The following is a 21247-nucleotide window of genomic DNA, read 5'->3' on the forward strand; positions in this document are numbered from 1 at the left end:
TAAGTCGTCTCCTATATATCCCTCTTTTCGGCAGTTGCATAGATAATTAATAAATCCTTTAGAATAAAATAAAACTAAAATTATATCTAGTTTTTCCATATGAGCTTTCTATAAAAGATATGCGAACTGTACCAGTGTGAGGATAGGAACCAATATATAATGTACATAGCTCTGTTGTAACCTTACTGTTTTTCCAAAGACTGTTTGTATCAAATAATTAGCTCTCTGTTATATAAACAATAAACTAACCTATAAATATTTCTGTGTGTTTCTTCGGTCTGAATCTACGCTGTTGCCTTCATGGAGCCACCTAGCTCAAGGTGTATTATCTGTGGACTCAAAAAGATTACATTATCTGTGTCAACGAGCGTTTGTCACTTGTCATAAAACCGTCTAACTTAATAATTTACATGTAACTATTATAAGAAAGTTTGTTAATAATAAATTTTATATACATATGAAGACCTTATTATTTACAATACCCGGCAATAAATATTGCACATCGACCTTTGGAAAGAGACAATCGCTGTCTATCTGTTGACAAAATGTTGAGCTCTAACTTATAGATAAATGCTACTTAATAATGATGTCTTTATAATATTTGTTCAACACTTACCCTTTTGGGGTGCGAGGCGATGTAAAGGTTGTGGCGTGAATTAAATAATGCCCAGAGAAAGAAAAGGATCAAGACGTGAATTTATAACGTAAATTCTTATTTGCACGTAGCTAGTGAACGCAACCGACACAAAGAGTGTGCGTCGGTGCGTGAGACGACACCTAGCTAGTGAACGCGACCGAGGCCAGGATCCTTCTCCCAGGCAATGGTGTAAACTGCTGTGGCTGGTGCGCGGGCGCATTGGAATTTTTGTTATAAAAACAAAGATCCGCTGAACCAATAGCACGCTCCCTCGACCCCACGCCACTTGAGATGCAACGTGCCCCGCCAAGAGTTAAACAATTTTTTCCTGTATTACGATTTATGAGATGTTTCTCGTGTTTATATTTTTTTAGTTAAAATTTTAACTAAGATTTATGGTACGTTAACTTGCAACGTTACAGTTGTTGACTCTTTCATGGAGCAAACAGTCAAACTGGATAATACAACTTTTAAAAAGAGGTCAATCGTCGAACTCAACTAGTCTGGGCACAATTCGGACTAGTTACACATAAACCGAAACCCAATCTCGTCCAGCATCCTTCAGTACCATAAGAAGAAGGTCTAAGGTGTAAAGGAACAATGTGTGTTACGAATGATCATCTTACATTCTGGATCTGAAGTATGGTCGTCCACTTTAGGCTTTATCGACAAGCCCTCAGCCGCTCAACGATCTATAAAAAAGACTATTCTCGGGTATTTCTCTACTAGATCAAATCAGGAATAAAAAGATCCTAAGATGAAGTTGAACACAAAGTGGCAGTTGGCATGGCTTAGAAAAAAACGGCAGCCCAGCGTAGGGTGTCCACCAAAAAGTTTGATAGACAACCTTGATATTCAACTCGGAACACGCAGAATAAAGTCCACTTCTTACCGGTCCCGTTTAAAATTTATGGCGAAAGTCCATATCCAGTTGTAGTCATCATACGGCCGAAATATTGATGATGACGTATATGTTTACCAGCAGATTTATTCGTAACATTAGATGGTAAGTATTACTCAGGCTACAACAGTTCAAGAAATATACGTTGTTAAAAATGAATTAAATTGAAACCGGTATTAAATATTGTCTTCTGGTTTTGTGCAATTAAACTAGGATGGTAGATAGGAAGGAACGATTGAGTAAATCAAGATCAGGGATCAACGCAGTCGACGCTATTCGTTCGGTACTAGAGGACTAGATGAATAGGCGGTACGGTATTCCAACATCCCGGACGTTGCAGGTGCTTTCAGGGTATGGATGCTTTGGAAAGTACCTGAGTCGAATAGGCAGGGAACCGTCAACGATATGCCAGCATTGTGGTAGCGAAGAGGATACAGCTCAGCACACACTTGAGGAGCGTACAGCTTGGGGAGAGCTGCGCCTAGAACTCGCCGATACTGTGGGGAATGACCTCTCGTTACCAGGCTTTGTTAAGGCGATGATACAGAACGAGCAGGAACAGTGCTGGTATAATCTTCTGCGAAAAAGTTATGTCGCACAAGGAGACTGCGGAGAAAGAGAGAGAGAAAAAACATCTGAGCTCTCCCTCCGCAGTCGGAAGCCTGGACGTCGGAGGGTGTTTCGCGCCTTTTTCCTTTAGCATGGCTTTAGCGACGAATTCTGGGTGATCTGTCGTAAGTAAGGAGTCGAGGCACTGGGCCGTCGCTGTTGAAACTACGGTATTATATCGTTTCCGTAGTTTCAACAAAAGGCGATGTGAAGGAGACCATAGAGTTTTAGCCGGGAGGAGTCCGGCATTACCCTTTCGTTGCCCCCGCAACGGAGGGGTATTCCATGCAGAATTTCTCCACGAGTAAAAAAAGGGTAGTAGATACTGAATTATATAATGTTATTTATGTCCACAATAAAATCGAACAGCTCGATATTTCCAAATAGTGCATGGAGTGACGTTTGGGAAGGTTGAATGTTTGGGGGAGAAAGAGTCGCACACAGGTAACGATAATCAGGGGCGACTTAACCTACAGTGCAGGATGTGCAATGCACACCGGCGCTGCCGTCTCAGGAGGCGCCGCGGCGCTACCTGATACAGCTAAGAGCTTTGTCTTGGACCATCATGGTACAACAATGATATGACAGAAGCGGTCAGCCAGCGCGTTAATGTTTTGTTAACAATTTTTTTTTCACGTTTACTGAGCGCAGAAAGGAGAGGCTTGCCGCTATTTGCTACGGATCTTTCTTCTCCCAGCTGCGAGTCACGACAGCGTTGATCATTATTTAAATCTTCCGTTTTGAGGTTTAGGATAATGCGCCGGGCCAACTCATCAAAATATTCTGCACTAGATTTTTTCCTGAGGATGCCCGGTAAGTTAAACGGAGATATATTAAGGTTTTCGCATAAATTTACCTGATTACATCTTTTGGATTGAAATCGGGAGCAGTGTCCGAGTTAGTGGTAAAAAGTCTGTACTGTGGAGTCAATAAGTTATCAAGTATCGTATTGAGAAGCTTATAGTAAAAAGGATATCTTGAAAAGGAATCTTGCTCACTCTAGCAAAAACTGCGCCAGCACTAGCGAGAGGAACTAACTCAAAGTAGTAGCATAGAGAAACTACACTAGCGTACTTCACACAACAGTAATTTCATTTAGGATAGAGAACCTGAATACCCTTAATGTCGTCTATTCCTAATAATTTCTATAAATATAATAATATTAATTATTAATATTCATTGACAGAAAAACAATACTTATAATAAATCAAAAAAATTAAAAACTAAATCATATATAGGATATGATTTAGTTTTTAAAAGAAATACATTGTGCAAGCTTTCATAATTAAAAATGGCAACTTTAGTTCTTGCAAGTCCTCTGTAGCCATTTCGGTAGTCGCCGGTCGGCGTCCGCGACCGTTGGTTGTTTACATTGAGTGTGTAAATATAGTTATTTTGTGTGTTTATAAAACAAAACATTATTTTAATAACAACTGTGTTTCAACATACTTTTACATATACGTGTTGTGTAAGTATTAACTTTATATTATCATAATAATTTATAACACGTTCAAAAGTTTCATATTACATTAGATACATTTGTAGAACGCAGTTATATTTTTTGTAATTCGAATATACAATATGAAATCAAAATATCAAATTCGCAAAGCTAATAATAAAATATAATAAGAACTTTAAGTTCGGTATAAGCTAAGCGTAAACATATACTATATGTATACTAGTGTTCGTGTGCTTCAAACAACTTTCTTTAAACTAGTTAATTTTGGCAGAGTGAAAAAGTTAAAAAAAAATCAGATTGTTTTTTTTTTATTTCTCCTTATAACTTCTTCGTATTTGACTAACGATGATATAGATATACTAATATTTTCATTCATCGATTTAGCATTTAGATATACAATGCTTTTTGTCACGTTTTTAAAATTTTTTTAATTTTTCTCAAGCTTCTATTGAATACGTAAAAACAAAATGATTCTTTTTACAAAAGTCATATTGTTTAAAAGTAAAATAAATTAAAGTTATATATGTGTATTGAAAATAAATATAAAAAATACACACAATGAATGATTTGACTAATCAGTGTGGTCAGTTTTAGCTGTTTATTCAGTATTAGGGTGACCGGAAAGTAATGTCGTTTCTTTTGATATATTTTACATAAAAACCGATTGATTTTAACCGCTCCAGTGTTGAAAATTTGTATACTAAATCGCAAAAAGTTATTGATAACGAAGGTGAATATATTGTTGATTAGAAATAAAAACTTGATAGAAATGTAGTCGTGTGAATTTAACTTAAGAAAGCGACATTACTTTCCGGTCCCCCTAAGATAATGTAATTATTTATATAATTACGTTTTTTTAAATAATTCGACAAATAATCCAAGGTAAGATAATTTTTCAAAAGCCACGTGTGGTTTGCGAATCGGAGATTGACCACTATATCCCGTTGTAATGTTGATATATACCTTTTATATATATGCGTATTATTACAAGCCTTGTACGTTTATCATAAATGTGTTGTACACAATTTCCAAAATCAACAGTTGCATAAATAATAAATAACATAATATATTGCTTAAAGGAAATATATGTACCTTTTTAAGGCTTATAAACAATCATCCTGTATAATGTTATATCGTAATAAATGAGAGTATATGTATAATCATATTTTTATAATAAAATTTCGGAATGAACAAATCATTTGAACATATTAATACATCATTAGCAACTGTTTACTTATTTTTATGTATATTATTATGTATTATGGTAATTTATTATTAAAAAAAACTGTGATTTTGTTAGTAATTTGCATAGATATTCCAAATTTAAAACAAAAAAGTTTTAGTTCAGAAATAGTTGTTCATTTGCTTCATGTTAAAGAGTTCAGGACTCTGAGAAACCTTTATAATTTCAACATTAAAAACGAATTATATCTGATAAATAAAATCAGGTAAATTATATGTAAATTTTATATGGTATAATTTAGTGATGGGAAAAACTATAACGTCATATTATGGCATATAAATGTAACAGTTGATGTTTAATAATTTTGTCGCTTCATTTTCCTCAAGCTTAAAAAACTGGTTGTTGGAATCTACAGTACGGGTTTATGTTGGATACAAACTACCTATATATATCTGTATATATCTTTTGTTTAGTTACATATTCTATACCACGCATCACTGATAGCTCGAAAAGTTGCTCGTCTCAAATGGCAGAAGGCATTTGATGCATACTGCCACTTTGCACCAACATCGCTCGTGTGATCGATGGCTATTTAGACTGAAAGTTTATATAGTTTCACTCTGATGATATATGTCCACAATTATAAATACCTCGAATTTATATGACATGTATTTTTTCGTACGTTAATAGTTTAATTATAATAAAACCTCTTTGGCTATATTATTTGAATCTGGCTGCTTTTGATGACATTAAAAAGGTTAGATTATAAAAAAAGAATTCCTCGTGTAATTAGAGTGAATCTAATAAAGAAATTTAAAACGTAATAATTTATTTACTTCGAAATTAAAAAAATGCTTCGAAGGTTACCAAAACATTTTGTGATGGTTATGAATCTAATGTAGTGTCAGGCAAAGTAGCACAACGTAACTTTTCTTCCAAACTAATGAAGTGGTTTTAAGTAAACTTTTAGTTTTCAGTCTAAAAGGTGTGTTTTAAGTTTAAAATTGGAAGTTTTATGTCCAAATTTCATTTTATTTTAAATTAAAAGTCACAAGAGATGACAGAACAGATCAGAATCTAGAACGAAAGGTTCCGTAGACGAACGTAAGGTAAATACGATCAGTTTTAAATAAATATAGTTAATTTTTTTTACTCCTATATACATACTTCGATTTTCTACACCGTTCTTCTATTAACGTAAAAATTTTTGATATCATTAAATTTAAATAAATCTAGTGTTTCGTATTGTTATAAATACATGTAGACAAATTTAACTTGAATTAATTACGCTAAGCATATTCTAGATTAGACTAAAAATATGTTGCAGATGTAAGCTCTGAGTCAGAGTTCCACAAACTTTTTTGTGTCGTAGACCCCTTGCTATGTTGTTCCGTGTTGGGTTGACCCCCTACTTACCTAATATTGATTTCCTGTAAATTTCTAACTGTAGTGAAGTTTAGTGTATGTTCAAAATGTATTGCGACCACAAAGCGAATACCAACATCCTACAACTTACACAATTTTATAAACATATATTTTATAATACATTTTTTACTTCATAGGTACTTTTATAAATAATGTAAATGTTTTGATATTATAAGATAATATGATGTAAGTAAATAGGTACTATCAGTGTATGTGTTGAGATCCACTATCGTGGACCCCCATTTTCATTTCATGGACCCCCAAATTTTTTTTCGGTGACGTAGACCCCTTGCAAGTTGTCATAGACCCCTAAGGGTCGATATAGACCACTTTGAGAATCACTGCTCTGAGTGATCTATAAATTGCATTATATATTAGTATTGGATGAATCATGCCTCATAATAATTTTTTAAATCAGTTTCTGTTTCACTGTACTAATAAGTTGACATAATTTAGGAAAATGACATTGCACACGTCATGGGTTATTATGTAAAATAAATGATTACAGGTTAAAGCAAATTCCAGTAAGTAGTAAAAACTTTAACCCTTTCCACTTCAATGTCGAGTGTCACTCGACACTGATTTTGTTCCACAAGCTCCACTGTCGAGTGATACTCGACATGGTGTAATACTTTTTTTGCGGAAAATTTTAAAACAGGAACGATTTTTGTTACTAAAATGTTTGAATCACGAATGAATGAATCTAGAACCGCAAGATACTATAATTCAATTAAATTTTATCGATGCTACATAACAGCCTTGGAATGGAAAGGGTTAAGCGGGTGAACACACAATAAAAGCTTTTTATTCGCATATATATGTTGCAAATACAGAAACTGCGAATACGGGATGCGAATATAAACTAGCTATATGGGAGTAGAGAGGATATGTTCCTAAGTGTCAATATAAAAAAAAATATATAAAAAATATTTAATAGATGTTTTTGAATATTATGCTTTAACAATTTTTACAGCAGTCGCATTAGAAATTTGCCTTTAAAATATAATACTTTGATCTATAAAGAAATTGCAAAGCACACCTGCCATTATTAAACCTTCGCTAAGATATTTCAATATGAATGTCACGTTTGCAGTGCTTGTTGAAGACTCTTCTTCAATCGACTTTTTTACTTTACGCAAACTGTGAAACGATGAATTAAACATAAAACTATTTGTGAATTAAAATTTATGACAGTGACTCAAATGTTAGGAACGTTAAGATACAAATCTTGTAGGAGATAAACTTATTACTAAGTTTTAATTAAATATATAATTATAATGTTCTTAATATTACATACAAATATATACTATTTAATTTTATTTATAAGTTTATACTTTATATACTCCTTAAAGTTTTTTTCCTTTAGTTTTGTTTTTATGTACTTTTTAAATTTAATATTTCATAATAAATCTAAATCATTGCGAACTCAGCCGAATAGCAAGTATAAGAGGCAGAGAGGCCACGTATCGCGTAGAACGGGTGGCCCCGGGCCCTCAAAGTTCAGCGTCGAACATACTCCAAAGTGGACAGATGACCTGGTTAAAATCAGAAATCCACGGATACAGGTCGCCTCTGACCGGTATTTTTGGAAATAAGCGAAAGATGCCTGTGTCAAGCACCGAACATCTTACAGTTAAAACGATGATCATAATATTGATAATATTTTGTGGTCACCAAGAGAGCCTTCAAGTTAAATTACTAGTGAGCGCAAATCGCTTTCCGCGCTCTGCTTCTTCAAGGAAAAACCTAAAATACGCCACAGTGTAAATATTTAAAAAATTGCCTTCCATTTTCGTTTGTGCCATTTACTGATACAAAAATCACTGTCCAAAATTTTATATGAACTTGCAAGAGAAAGCATGCGAATATTTCGCGCGGGAAAAACCCGGTCGAAGTGCGACAGAGATAATTAACCTATACCTGTCTCGTTCACGCGAAAACACGTTATGCCGTTGCACATCGTCCATTTGAGCGCTTTAAAAAAAAAACAATTGTGTCTGATTTTGAGCATCCTGCTTTTTTATATAGAATTTTGTATCAAACGCCCTTCTACGTATATATGTTTAGACGTAAAACTCTAACTATAAATTGATTAATATTACCTAAAATTATTAAAAAAAAGAGTTAGGTTTGTTTTCGTGATCTTAAATATTTACGTAATTCAGATTTAATTTTAGAATGCTCCTAATTTTTAATTGTAATTCTTTTGACTGTTTCAGATATAAAAACCAAAGATGGGTAAACATGAAAACGCCAGTTCGGATAACGCTATAGTCGTTAACAATCAATTCACCAATGAGCTTGCATCTTCAACACCACCTGTTTCAATAACAGCGACACCCTCGGCACCGCCAGCACCTACAGAATTACCACAAGTGCAGCCACCCCTCGAACCTTCCAAAGGATCCCCTGACGAGCTACCACCACCCTATTCCGGAGACCTCAAAAATGATGATCAAGAAAAAAAAATATTCTCACCCGGACCAGAAACCATTGAGCATTCATATCGTGAAGTAGATACGGTAATTATTGAACCAATTAACAAGAGTCTTCTTCAGCAAGCAGCAATATAGTTCACGGACCCCTCCGTTCCGTGAACTCGTTTCCGATGAAGCTGAACAGCAAAGGCAGCACCATCTCTTGAACACATTTGAAATAATAAAAAATTTCACTTTCCTACCCGCATGTCAATAGTGACGATAATTGTATTACAATAAATGGAGTCGTCAGTACTTCAAAGGGCTCAAAATGTGATATATTAATTCTAGCACTTGAAAAGCTAAACTACAAACTCACCTTCATCATCATTTTAGCCGTAAATCATCCATTGTTGGACATAGTCCTTCTCTATAGACTGCCAACACGTCTGGTCTGCATCCATGGTCTTCAAACGTTCTTAACAAGGTCATCTGTCTGGTAAGGACCCATTCAAATCTCCCCTTTGCTTACCAACTGCCGCTAAAATTCGCCAATCTCCTGGGCCATGTATGATCTCCTCATTTTTGGTTGGATCTGGTAGATTTATAAAACAGACAGACGACCTTGAAAATGTCCTCGAAAAGCGAAAGGGATAGCTTTCTATCAGTCCTATTGGAAAGTGAGGCCTATGTCCGGCAGTAGATATCTTAGAGATATGAAGATAATGATGGTTAAACATCTAAACTAACTAAATATAATTACGGAAGAATAGTTTATAAGAAGCGCCTTCACCATTGAACCCACTCAAGCTTTAAATGCCAACTGTGTTAGTCAATGTTAAAAAAATAAATAATAAAGTACTTTTTAAACGGTTTTATTTAGTTCGACCCGTTCGGAATTTATTTGTTTATTTTTTGGGTCAAAATTAGAAATTAAAATTTAAGCACCTTCCCGTTGTCAGATTGATCTGAAATTTGGTACACACATTTAATTTAGATGACAATACAATATAATAAAACCAATAACATTATAAATCTAAGATGGCCGCCGATACAAAATGGCGGATTACTTATTTTTTCCTTAACCACCTCAATATGGGTATCAAATGAAAGGGCTACACTAGTAAAACACGATGATTATGTCAAAATTTAAAATTCAAGATGGACGCCGTTCCTATATGGCGGACTAGGTACATATTTTTCCACAACCACCAAAATATGGGTATCAAAAAACTTTTTAACTTAAAAGTATTTCAAAGGTATTTATTACCGAAATAAATAAATAAATATATGGATAAGACGTACATTGTACGTATCAGTCGAATTTACATTTCCGATCGTATCGAATCGAAACGTTTAGGAGTAACAGGAAAAAATATCAACAAACCGGTTAGAGGTAGAACTGAATGAATTTGAATATTTTCATAAATGGAACAATACAAAATTTACCAACGTCGGAAGTTATAGAATTCGAAATTCAAGTTTTGAACATCTCATTTGTCACGCACCATGTATTTGTGAATAAGCACGAAGGTTTTAGTTTGTTATAGCATAAAAAAACAGATATATAGCATATCGCAATGTAGCAGAGCTATATGCAAAAATATATTTACGTCACCGGTGATGTTTAAACCAATAGAATTTCAAAAAGATTAGTTGCATTCCATCATTCATATTCAGATTTCATCATTTTCATTCATTCATTCATATTTAGATGGAATTGGATCAAGGAACATGTTGAGGATTTCGGAAGATGCTAGATGCAGGCTCCTTCCTACCGGTCGTATTAAAAGTCTATAAGGTAGTCCTATGTCCAATAGTGGGCATCCTACCGTTAAAATGATGACTTATGATAAACAAAAAATGTTTTTTAAACTATTATAATAAGTATAATCCAATTACATTTCACAGAGTACCATTATTATTGTTACCGAAGATCTTCCAAACGGTTCCACTGCAAACTTAATGGGTGATGAAGAGGCATTCGATAAAAGCATCAGATTGGGTTTCATCAGGAAGGTGATGATTTAATTATTTTATTATAAGAATCGAGATTTTTAACATATTATTTAAACTCTAGTAGCATAATTGCGTATAAAATACAGATTAAGGAAAACATGTAATACACTGTTGATGAATGTTCTCGAATTATTTATATGTTACTTTCACTGAACAGTTTTATAGGAAATGCAACAATATATTATTAACATAAGTACCAAAGTCCATGGCGTAGCTCGAAGAATTGAAAAAATGAAAAAAAGCCTGTCTGAAATGGCAGTAGGCGTGGCTTATCGCTCTTGCAACAGACGACCGTTACGACCAAAAGGCACTTGAGTTGAGGTCGCGGGCAGTCATTGAATGCATGCTGCGAAAAACCGATCACTGCGGTGACCTTTTAGATGTCTATACCTTGCAGTATGGGTCCATCTGCTGACAAGAAAAAGATCATTAGCTTGACGCGGTCCGGGAAAGCTCTTCAGTAGCGCAGGACTGGTCATAGTGAGGCCTGTGGGCGCCTAACGGCCAACACGTGTCATAAATTTATTGATTTTTATTAAATAATTATTTTAAACGCAATCAATCACCCGATAGTTCCATATACGGGCACCAAATAGCACTATTCTATCGACCGCTAGCGCCATCTGTTGACACCGACCAAAATAACAGTGTACCGTTACATAAAAATTGTTTATTAAAAAATATATTTTCACACCTATAAAATTTCGAGGTGATGATCATGAAAGTCTTGTATCCACTGGCTGGTTTTCGCAAGCAAGCGACATTGTTGCTTTGATGTTTAATAATTTAGTTTAAGTATAGAAGATTCTAGAATATTTATTTTACTTTATTTTTCCTTTCCGCAATAAGAATTTATGTGGTCTAAAGTTAACAAAATAATGCATTTCTCAATGTAACACGTCTATAGAAATTTTAACCCATTAAAATAGGACTCCGAATGCCGGTTACTCATGAGCATAGAGAAAAAATCAATAGCTTCCTTAATCAGCGACGAAGACACGAGACCTATATTCCTTAAACTATGTAGAAAAACTGTAAAAACTATAGAACGATAACCTAAGAAAATTGTTAACCAAATAAAATTTTATTCTAAGTAAAATAATAAGTATAAATAAAATTATAAAACAAAATGAAAATAAAAATTTAAAACTAAAGAATGAGGTGAAAGAAGAAAGGAATCGGAAAAGAGAGAAGCGTGATGAAAGGTTAAGAAAATTTGGAAAGTAAGAAAAAGAATGAAAGAACTTAGAACGAGTGTATGAAGAGTGCGAAAATAAAATAAGACGTGAAAAAAAAAATATTTAACGAAAATAAATGACCCTGTCCTTACACAAGATATGGGAAGTAGAGATCCCCTAATAGCGGAGGCCATTTAAGAAAAAAAAACCTAATAAAACAAATTAAAACCGATGAACATATAACTTCATACTATTTAAGTATATATTTATATCATAAAGTATATATTAACTTTAATGACATATATTTTATGAAACAAATGACACTGTACGTGAAAAAAATAGATATATTATTAATTTAGAGCATAGTTCCCCAAACTTTTTTGTGGAACTCCCCCTACTTACCTGATATTGATTTCCTGTTAATTTCTAACTGTAGTGAAGTTTAGTGTTAAAAACTTAAAGTCAAAACACATGTTATTTTATACATTTATTAATTGAATTTAAATTAAAACTACTCAAAATAAAATTTTGTGTCTGTTATATAAAATATACGTAACATTAAATAAACCTTAAATAAACTATAAATAAAACAACATAAGCAATAAGTCAATATTTTTAGTGAGAAGGATGAACCTGATGCTTTAATAATAAATTATCAACATTTGGCGTCAATTTTGTAAGGGTTAATCTTAAATCTCCTCGACTAATGATGTCCAGTCTGTAAATGTTTTGATATTATAAGATAGTATGATGTAAGTAAATAGGTACTATCAGTGTTTGTGTTGAGATCCACTATCGTGGACCCCCCACGTAGACCCCTTGCAGGTTGTCATAGACCCCCAGGGGTCGATATAGACCACTTTGGGAATCACTGATTTAGAGTGATAATACTGTCTACCAAATGTCTACTGGACAAATTATATTATATTATATCGCAATTCACATTTAAGTGTACGAAGTGCTTGTTAAAGTGATTTCTTTGGTTCCAGGTGTTTGGTATTGTAATGCTGCAGCTGTTTTTAACAGCCCTCATCATGTATGGAATTAGACAGGAACCAGCAATATTTACCTTCGCTATCAGAAATCGATACATCGTTTTGTAAGTTGTACACAATTTTTTCATATACAGGATGTTTAATAATAGTTGTGATAGCTTCAAGGGATGGTGGACTGTAAAGCTGTAAAAGCTGTAAAAGCTGTAAGGGCTGACAGCATCAACTTCAACCGAAACCAAGTAAAATCTGAATTCTGGTATTTGATCTTTGAAACATATGGATACCGGTATTATTAATAAAAAATTACTAGATAAATTTTCACTCACCTCAGTTGTTATATTGATTTGTTAACAAATAATATATAAAATCTAATAAATATTTTTTCTAAAATGAGTAGATATTATATATTTTATTACGTAAAGAGCAGGAGTAGATATATACAAAAAAACGTGCAATTAAAAAAGTACATTATAAATTGTATGTAACATTTTTCATATAAAGCTCATATGGCATTATATAATTAAAGAAGCAAAAAATATAATTAAATTAAAAGTATTTATGAAATAATATATATAACTTGCGTTTTATTTATTAAAATATGCAATTAAAAACAAACAATCAATCGTTCGTAAAATTAAACAATCTAATCTAAAGTATTTAAAAATTCTTGTGTTACATACTTTATGCATTTGTATAAACGAGATCTATTCATTGGGCATTAGACGTGAAACATAAACAATCTCTTTGTATTGCCGACACTGCCGCTTATCAATGGTGCCAATTCGGCTCGGAATGTGTAATAAATGTGCCCGATATACATTTTAAATACAATCAAATTGTTTGTATATCTTCAAAAAAAACTTCTTGAAATTAATTAATATTATTTTAAATTATATTTATACTGTTTATAAATTCAATTCCATCAAGTAATTGTAATACCGAAATACCGGTATATTTATATAAATACCGGTTTTTAATAACGGACAGAAATTGCCTGGGATTCCGGTATTCGAGATCCCGGTATTGTAAGCCCTACTCGGATTAAATCCTGATTAGTCAAGCTGATTTAAATTTGCCTCATATCCAATACAGACAAGACTGCCTAAAATTTGAAACAAAAAAAGGGATGTCGTTGCGTGTAATCAAAGCCAGATTCAAAATAGTTTTATTATATAAGATGATTATATAAATCAGAATTCCCCAACTTTTTTGTGTCGTAGACCCCTTGCCATGTTTTTCCGTGTTGGGTAGACCCTCTACATACCTGATATTGATTTCCTGTAAATTTATTTGTTTGTCCCACATTCGTATTTTTAGAGTGACGAATTGAACAAGTCAGTGTAAGGTAGCGAAGCTCTGAGACTGCGACTCTCAGGATTTTACAAGTTCAAAGAGTGTTGCGACCACAAAGCGAATACCAACATCCTACAACTTACACAATTTTATAAACATATATAAAAATTTTTTTACTTCATAGGAGGTACTTTTATAAATAATGTAAATGTTTTGATATTATAAGATAGTATGATGTAAGTAAATAGGTACTATCAGTGTACGTGTTGAGATCCACTATCGTGGACCCCCATTTTCATTTCATGGACCCCCAAATTTTTTTTCGCTGACGTAGACCCCTTGCAGGTTGTCATAGACCCCTAGGGGTCGATATAGCCCACTTTAGGAATCACTGATATAAATTATCGACAGCTTAAAATTAAGTTTGCGTAAGTACAAAAATAAAGCGCCATCTAACGAGAACAACTAACAACAAATTCAGCAACCTTTTGCCACAGCCTAAGCTTAACGAATTTTTTAAGAGCTGAATTTATCACGATGCTTCGTATTTTGTTAGAAATTCGCATATATTGACCAAGAAATGTTTTAGTCCCTTTATATAACCTAATACCGGTTACAAAACGTTTATTTTTATTTCTCTCACTATTATCATTCTGATTATATCTCTATGCAACACGCACATAAGTTCAGTTAATGTTTGATTTCAGCGGAGTTCTAATATTCATTTATATGACATCGTTCTTTACAATGGCATGGAACGAAGGGCTAAGAAGAAATGTACCCTACAACTACATAATACTTTTGACATTTACTGTCACGATGGCAACGGTCATTGGAATTCTGACCGCACGAGTAAACACAAGTACTGTGAGTATCACGTTACATACCAGATCTATTCCTGGCCTTTCTGGCTTCCCTTCCCTCTAAGATAACCATAATCAGCGGCCTTGTATAGCCCCCTCCCCCCGCCCCATTATGTGAATCGACGACATACCCAAGGTCGGGAGAACGCAACATGTGGTTCAAATTATTTGATTTTTATAACTATCAATTTCAGTAAGTCACGACCTGACTATGATGAACTGATCACCAAGTATTTAATGGAATCAGGCGTTACCTTGCGGAAGTCCATCCTAAGTAAGAAAAGGACCAATATTTAGCCACCTCCGCACATGCAGTGGTAGTCGTGCAACAAAGTGCACCGTCCGCCAACACGTGTTTCACCCCTCCACTGGACATTTTCAGGAGTTATGTTACACCGATTAGCCCCAAACATAGACTCGGTGTCGGGTGTTGAGTGAATTAACGGTGGCAGTTGTGTAATTCGCATTGTTTGCCGCATACGCATTTATCAGCAGGCTGGCGGGCGGTGCACTTTGTTGCACGACTACCACTGCATATGCGGAAGTGGCTAAATATTGGTCCTTTTCTAATTGATCACCAGGTGATCGTTTAATTATCGTCTTTATCATCTAAACTGTACTTTGTTCAACGAAGGACAAGACGGTCTTTACTTAAAAAGACATAAGACCAGTTAAATTTTGACCATAAAAATGAAGCAAGAGTTTAAATTATATATCATTTCTAAATATTAAATTAAAATTATCATCAACATTTTAAACATAGATTATCCATCTATCACCCTGTAAATTTTTAACATGACTGTTAAATTACGACTGTGAATTTTATTAACACCTTTTTTTCCAGGTCGTTACCGCTGGAACTATAACATTTGTGATAGTCCTGGCACTTACGCTGTTCGCGTTCCAGACTAAGCTGGACTTTACAGTACTCTCCGGTAGCGTCCTCTGCCTTATACTCGTAGGGCTGTTCTTCGGTAATTATTTTTTATTTAAAGTCTTGTCATATATATAAAGACACGTTCACAGTGTATATTTCGAACTGATCATTTAAAACTAACCGCCATCGTTATTTAATACGCACTTCTGTATAAGCTTTTACTTTTTAACATTTATTTGCCACAGATCCTAAAAATAATACTTCAAATTAAAAAAAAGATGTCTATTCCAAATTTAAAAAAAAATGACGAATATATATCATCTATTGCCACAGTATTACGTTAAATTTTGTTTTTCAATTTTTAATTTTAATGTAACATATTTCTGATTATTAATGTTATATTTATTATATAATAGCTATTAATATTTTGACTCACACACACACATAATTTTCAAATAATAATTAGCAGATTTAATTCAGATTACTATAATTATTAATTTTCATATTAGAAACATTTTTAACGATCTATAAAATAATGATAGTAAAAATAATAGACTTTGCAATGATATATTTATTCAATATTTTAATTATGCAGTTTTTATGACTAAAATTAATTTAATGAGTGTTTTAAAATCTAAGATATATTTTAAAGAGGTCAAAGACTTAATTTGAAATTTAACTGACCCAATTTGATGTGCGTTTTAAGGAATTCGAAATTCAAAAAAGAAAGCACGTTATTAAAAAAAGGGATTTAGTATATATTTAAAAAATATATATTTAATCGTTCGTAATTCTTTAATTTTAGTACAGTTGAATTTTGGAATAGTTTTAATCATCTTATTTTTTATATCTTTTAAGAATTATTAATTTATTCTATATAGATAATTTGTTCAATAATAATAATAATAAATGAAACGTAAAGAGAGGCACACAGAAATATGATTTTTGTGTTACTATTATAATAGCAAAATAATAAGATTTATTTATTCCTGTCAACTGTTTTACGCCCCCTGCAAAAAATAGGCCTCCGACTCGTATAGACCGGTTTTTAACTGGCCACCCCTAGCGATTTTCTGATGAATAAAATCACGTGTCATATTTTTCAGGTATTGCTATGATGCTTATACCCAGGAAGATGGTGCTTCTTTTGGGCGCATCCGCCGTTATAGTTTTCATATCTATATACATCGTCTGGGACATCCAGCTGATAATTGGCGGAGACCACAGATACTGTTTTTCACCAGAGGATTACGTATTTGCAGCGCTCATCTTGTACTTTGATATAGTGTATTTATTCATAAAGATATTACAGTATATGAGAAGTTAGTAAAATCAACTGTACCGGGAAGAATCTCAAGTATTTTAATCTAACCACGGTATGAGCGTTGGTAAAAAATATATCCAATTGCCTTAGAAAATATGTGCATTTTGACATCGCCATATAATAATGGAAATATGTAACAGCGCCATCTGTTGGCAAATTTGTTATTTATAATGTAAGTCATTATAAATACTTGCCATCACTACCTTATATTGCGTTTAGTTAATATTATACTCGTCAGTATTTACTCTAGTTTTTGATATTTAATACTCACTAGAAGTGGTTAGGTACTGAACTAAATGTAAAGGAGATTCAAATGTCAAATTTCACGTAATAAGTCGGGGAAAAGTTTTTTTTTTTTCAAACTTTACGTACATTTAACTGTAGAACAGAGGTGTTACTATGTTCTATGATGATAATAACTTAAACCTATTTTGTAACACTGCATTAGTTTCACGAAGGTCACAAATATATCGAATATCTTTATTAAATTGAGTTAAGAATACAGATAAAAAATAATTTGAAAGAAAATTTTACTAACTGGTTTCTATTATTGATATCTCGTTGTATACGTCAGTATTTACTATTTAGTTTGTCATATTTAATACTGAAATGATATAAAATATATATATATATATATTTATATATATATATATAAAAAAATATAATATATATATATATATAATTTTATATATATATATACATTGACATCAAAATGTTTAAATGTAAACAAAATTCACATGTTAAACTTGATATTATATACTATTAATTGCCATGTTAAAAATCAATAGTGAAAGTTACGTGACAAAATTAAATAGCACTATAGTATAGTGGAGAATTCAGGTCGGCAACTGTTTTTGTATTTCGCCGACTAATCATACGCGATGACAGATTACAAAGTGTTTTTAAACTGTTTTATTTAGTTCGACCCGTACGGAATTTGTTTATTTAAGTCAAAATTAGAAATTGAAATTTAAGGACCTTGCTTTGTCAGATTGATCCGAAATTTGGTACACACATTTAATTTAGATGACAATACAATATAATAAAATCAATAACATTATAAATCTAAGATGGCCGCCAATACAAAATGGCGGATTACATATTTTTCTTTAACCCCCTCAATATGGGTATCAAATGAAAGTGCTACACTAGTAAAACACGATGATTATGTCAAAATTTAAAATCCAAGATGGAGGCCGTTCCAATATGGCGGACTAGGTACATATTTTTCCACAACCACCACAATATGGGTATCAAAAAACCGTGTTAACTTAGTTTTTTAAATGTATTTATATATTGTTATATTGATTTAAAATTTTAAATTATTTATTATAATCTTTGCATCGCTTTGTATTATGTTATGCTATGTGTGCCGGTATTCAAAAATCGGTGGTAAAAAATTTTCTAAATCTTCCCCGACTTTGATGGAAAGCCTGAAATATGCGTTTTGTTCATATGACAGGCGATTGGACGCGATGGTTCTACCAGCAGTCCACGGAATCCATAACATTCGCCTTCATCTTCATCGTCTCAAACGCGACAACCCTTAGTCTATCTGCTTTTAAGGTCTAAGTTTGAGCCTCTTATAAAAATGTAGCGAAAACCAGGGTTGTTATGACCCTTTTCGTAGTCTTTATTGAGATGTTCCTATCGACCAATATTTGATGCAGCCAAGACATTGCGTTTTAGCCATACCTTTGCAAACGTCTGGCTTGTATTGGCACTAGTATTGGTAGTTTATAATTAAATAAATTATTAAACTCCTCAAAATTGACCGCCTAATTTTTGATATTTAATATTCCTTGAGATAAATATAATTTAAATTTCGAATATATTTTTAATATCACTATATATGTGTTATAAATTATACATAATATTTATTAAGGAAACTAATTATTATTCAATTGTGTTGCCACTGTTTGAAATAACACATTTTATATCTGCATATCCGATTTATAGAATCGGTGTTGCCCGCCTTAATAAAAATGATGCATTTTACACACCAAAAACCTTGTATGTATAAATAATTTGAGATTATATTAATTTGTTAAAAATAAGCTTTTTCAAAGCGTTTTTCATTTAGAATTTTATTTAGTTCTTTATTTTATTATAAATAAATAATATCTTACGTAAATACCACCTATAATTGTTTTTTATAACGTGACGGCAAATTTAAATTCTTATAAAACTGTAATTAGAAGTAATTATAATATTTAAGATTATTTCGTCTTTGTTATTACCATAGTAATAAATAAAAAAATATTTTTATATCTAAAAAGCTGGCATTTATTTAATTCAAATCTCTATTTTTTACCTACCATCCATAGGTAGGTTTTTATACCATTTTTTTATTTAGAAAAGAACTCCAGAAGCAGATGCATTGGAATGATACAATTACGCTCCTGTTTACTTAGTGTGCATAACATATAAATAGGACACATAGCTTATTACAAAGAGAGGATATATGAGAATATTCTTTGTCAAATAAGCTGTCTGAAAGTTGGTACGAAACTTCCTGTCCTGTCCGAGAAAAGCGATTCAACAAGGCGAGGTACACCGGATGGTAATATAGGCAATTTTGAGTTAGGCTCCCGGAGAATCGATGTTTCAACAATCGCAGTTTAAACACACAGAGTCCCAAAATCGACTCTTAGATAAGTACAACAATAGAATAAGTATTTATTTATATTTATTTTTTATATTTAATATTCTTAATTGTACACGATAAGATACATTTAATAAGTTTTACAATAATATACAGAAAAGTACAATGGGTGGTTTTATCACACAAGGCAATCTCTTACAGACAACCATAGTAAGAAAAAGATAAAAGTACTTATAAAGGGTAGTTCACGTGTACAAAAAAATACATATTCACAAACAAATGAACATAAATATACATATACATACATACATACGTATATAACATATATACTTATAATAAAAAAGGTATTATAAATATAATACAATAATAAATAAAAACATCTAACTGACTTCGATCAGTATTGGTTCGATCGCACTTGCCTCAGAAAGAAGCAAGAAGAAAAAAAAATGAACTAAGAGATAGATAATTATAGGTCTAGTAAATGGTTTTTAACCTTTTTCTTGAAAATAGGTAGTGAGTTAGCACGTCTTATATTCAGCGGTAAATCATTCCACAATCGAACGGCCTGCGTGGTGAAAGATTTGGCCATAAACGAGGAAGAATGCGCCGGTATTTAAAGTTTAAGTATTATAGATTCTTGATTCAACTTTTTTTTCAAAGAAACACAATATAATTTAATATCATAAAATATTTTAAAATATATTGGCGCGTAAACAGGAAAACAGAATATATATTAAAATGACAGATTCTTATTTCAAAAATAAATTTTGTTTATTTTTAAATATAACAATATTTATGCCTATACTATGCAAATGCATTATTAAATAACTATGAATGCTTACTCATTTGTTGTTGAGTATAGTGTTACTAAAATAAATAGATAATTTAATTTATCTAGAGAAACAATACTTTCACAACGTTTATATTTAAATACTGCCACATAATCTTATCGCTTATGTCAACAGCTATAGCGTTCATATATAGCTTAATTATCAAATAGTGTTGTCTTTTTTAATAATATTAGCAATACTGTTTATAACGGCTGCTATTTTTTTAAATATCACATGATAAATTAAAAATATAATTTACATCTTAAATATATTAAATATTTTGATAAAAATACTGATATTTGCGAAGAAGAAGGGTTTTTCGTGATCACTTTTACAAAATCCTTAGAGCGATTTATTATTGCGCTTTACTAATACTTAAAAATATTTGACAATGTAATACAATTTTTACATAATAATTTTTTTAAATTATACATTATAATTAAAAAAAATATTTCACAAGAATATGCTGTAATAAAAGAGTAACGTTGATAAGATAATAAATAGGAAAATACGTAATTATTTATTTATTAACCAAACGGTTATAACGTTGAAATAGCAATAACGAATAAACGCTATTTCGTTGTCTCCGTACATCACTAGAGAAGAGCGATATCTATTGTTTATCGTTTACA

The 21247-nt window shown here is 32.2% G+C and overlaps 2 protein-coding genes across 3 annotated transcripts; both read left to right on the forward strand.

Annotated features, from left to right (window-relative positions):
• The first annotated feature begins 1836 nt into the window (after positions 1-1836).
• LOC137919538 (uncharacterized) lies at positions 1837-2238 on the forward strand. The gene has a single exon (XM_068762631.1). It carries the CDS (start codon positions 1837-1839, stop codon positions 2236-2238), a length of 402 nt encoding a protein of 133 aa, XP_068618732.1.
• Positions 2239-3536: 1298 nt separating this feature from the next.
• LOC137919451 (protein lifeguard 2-like) lies at positions 3537-17672 on the forward strand. Of its 2 annotated transcripts, none has more exons than XM_068762532.1 (7): positions 3537-3615; positions 8434-8736; positions 10543-10650; positions 12818-12927; positions 14824-14983; positions 15824-15953; positions 16963-17672. In XM_068762532.1, exons 2-7 carry the CDS (start codon positions 8449-8451, stop codon positions 17181-17183), a joined length of 1017 nt encoding a protein of 338 aa, XP_068618633.1. In that variant the 5' UTR covers positions 3537-3615; positions 8434-8448; the 3' UTR covers positions 17184-17672. The 2 variants fall into 2 exon arrangements, with proteins under 2 accessions (XP_068618633.1, XP_068618634.1); XM_068762533.1 differs by lacking the exon at positions 3537-3615 and adding an exon at positions 8301-8342.
• Positions 17673-21247: the final 3575 nt, after the last annotated feature.

The sequence above is a fragment of the Battus philenor genome, unplaced genomic scaffold (assembly GCF_028537555.1).
Source record: "Battus philenor isolate CCGP_79_NKW_IND1 unplaced genomic scaffold, ilBatPhil1.0.hap1 SCAF_16, whole genome shotgun sequence".
NCBI classification, from domain to species: Eukaryota; Metazoa; Arthropoda; class Insecta; order Lepidoptera; family Papilionidae; genus Battus; species Battus philenor.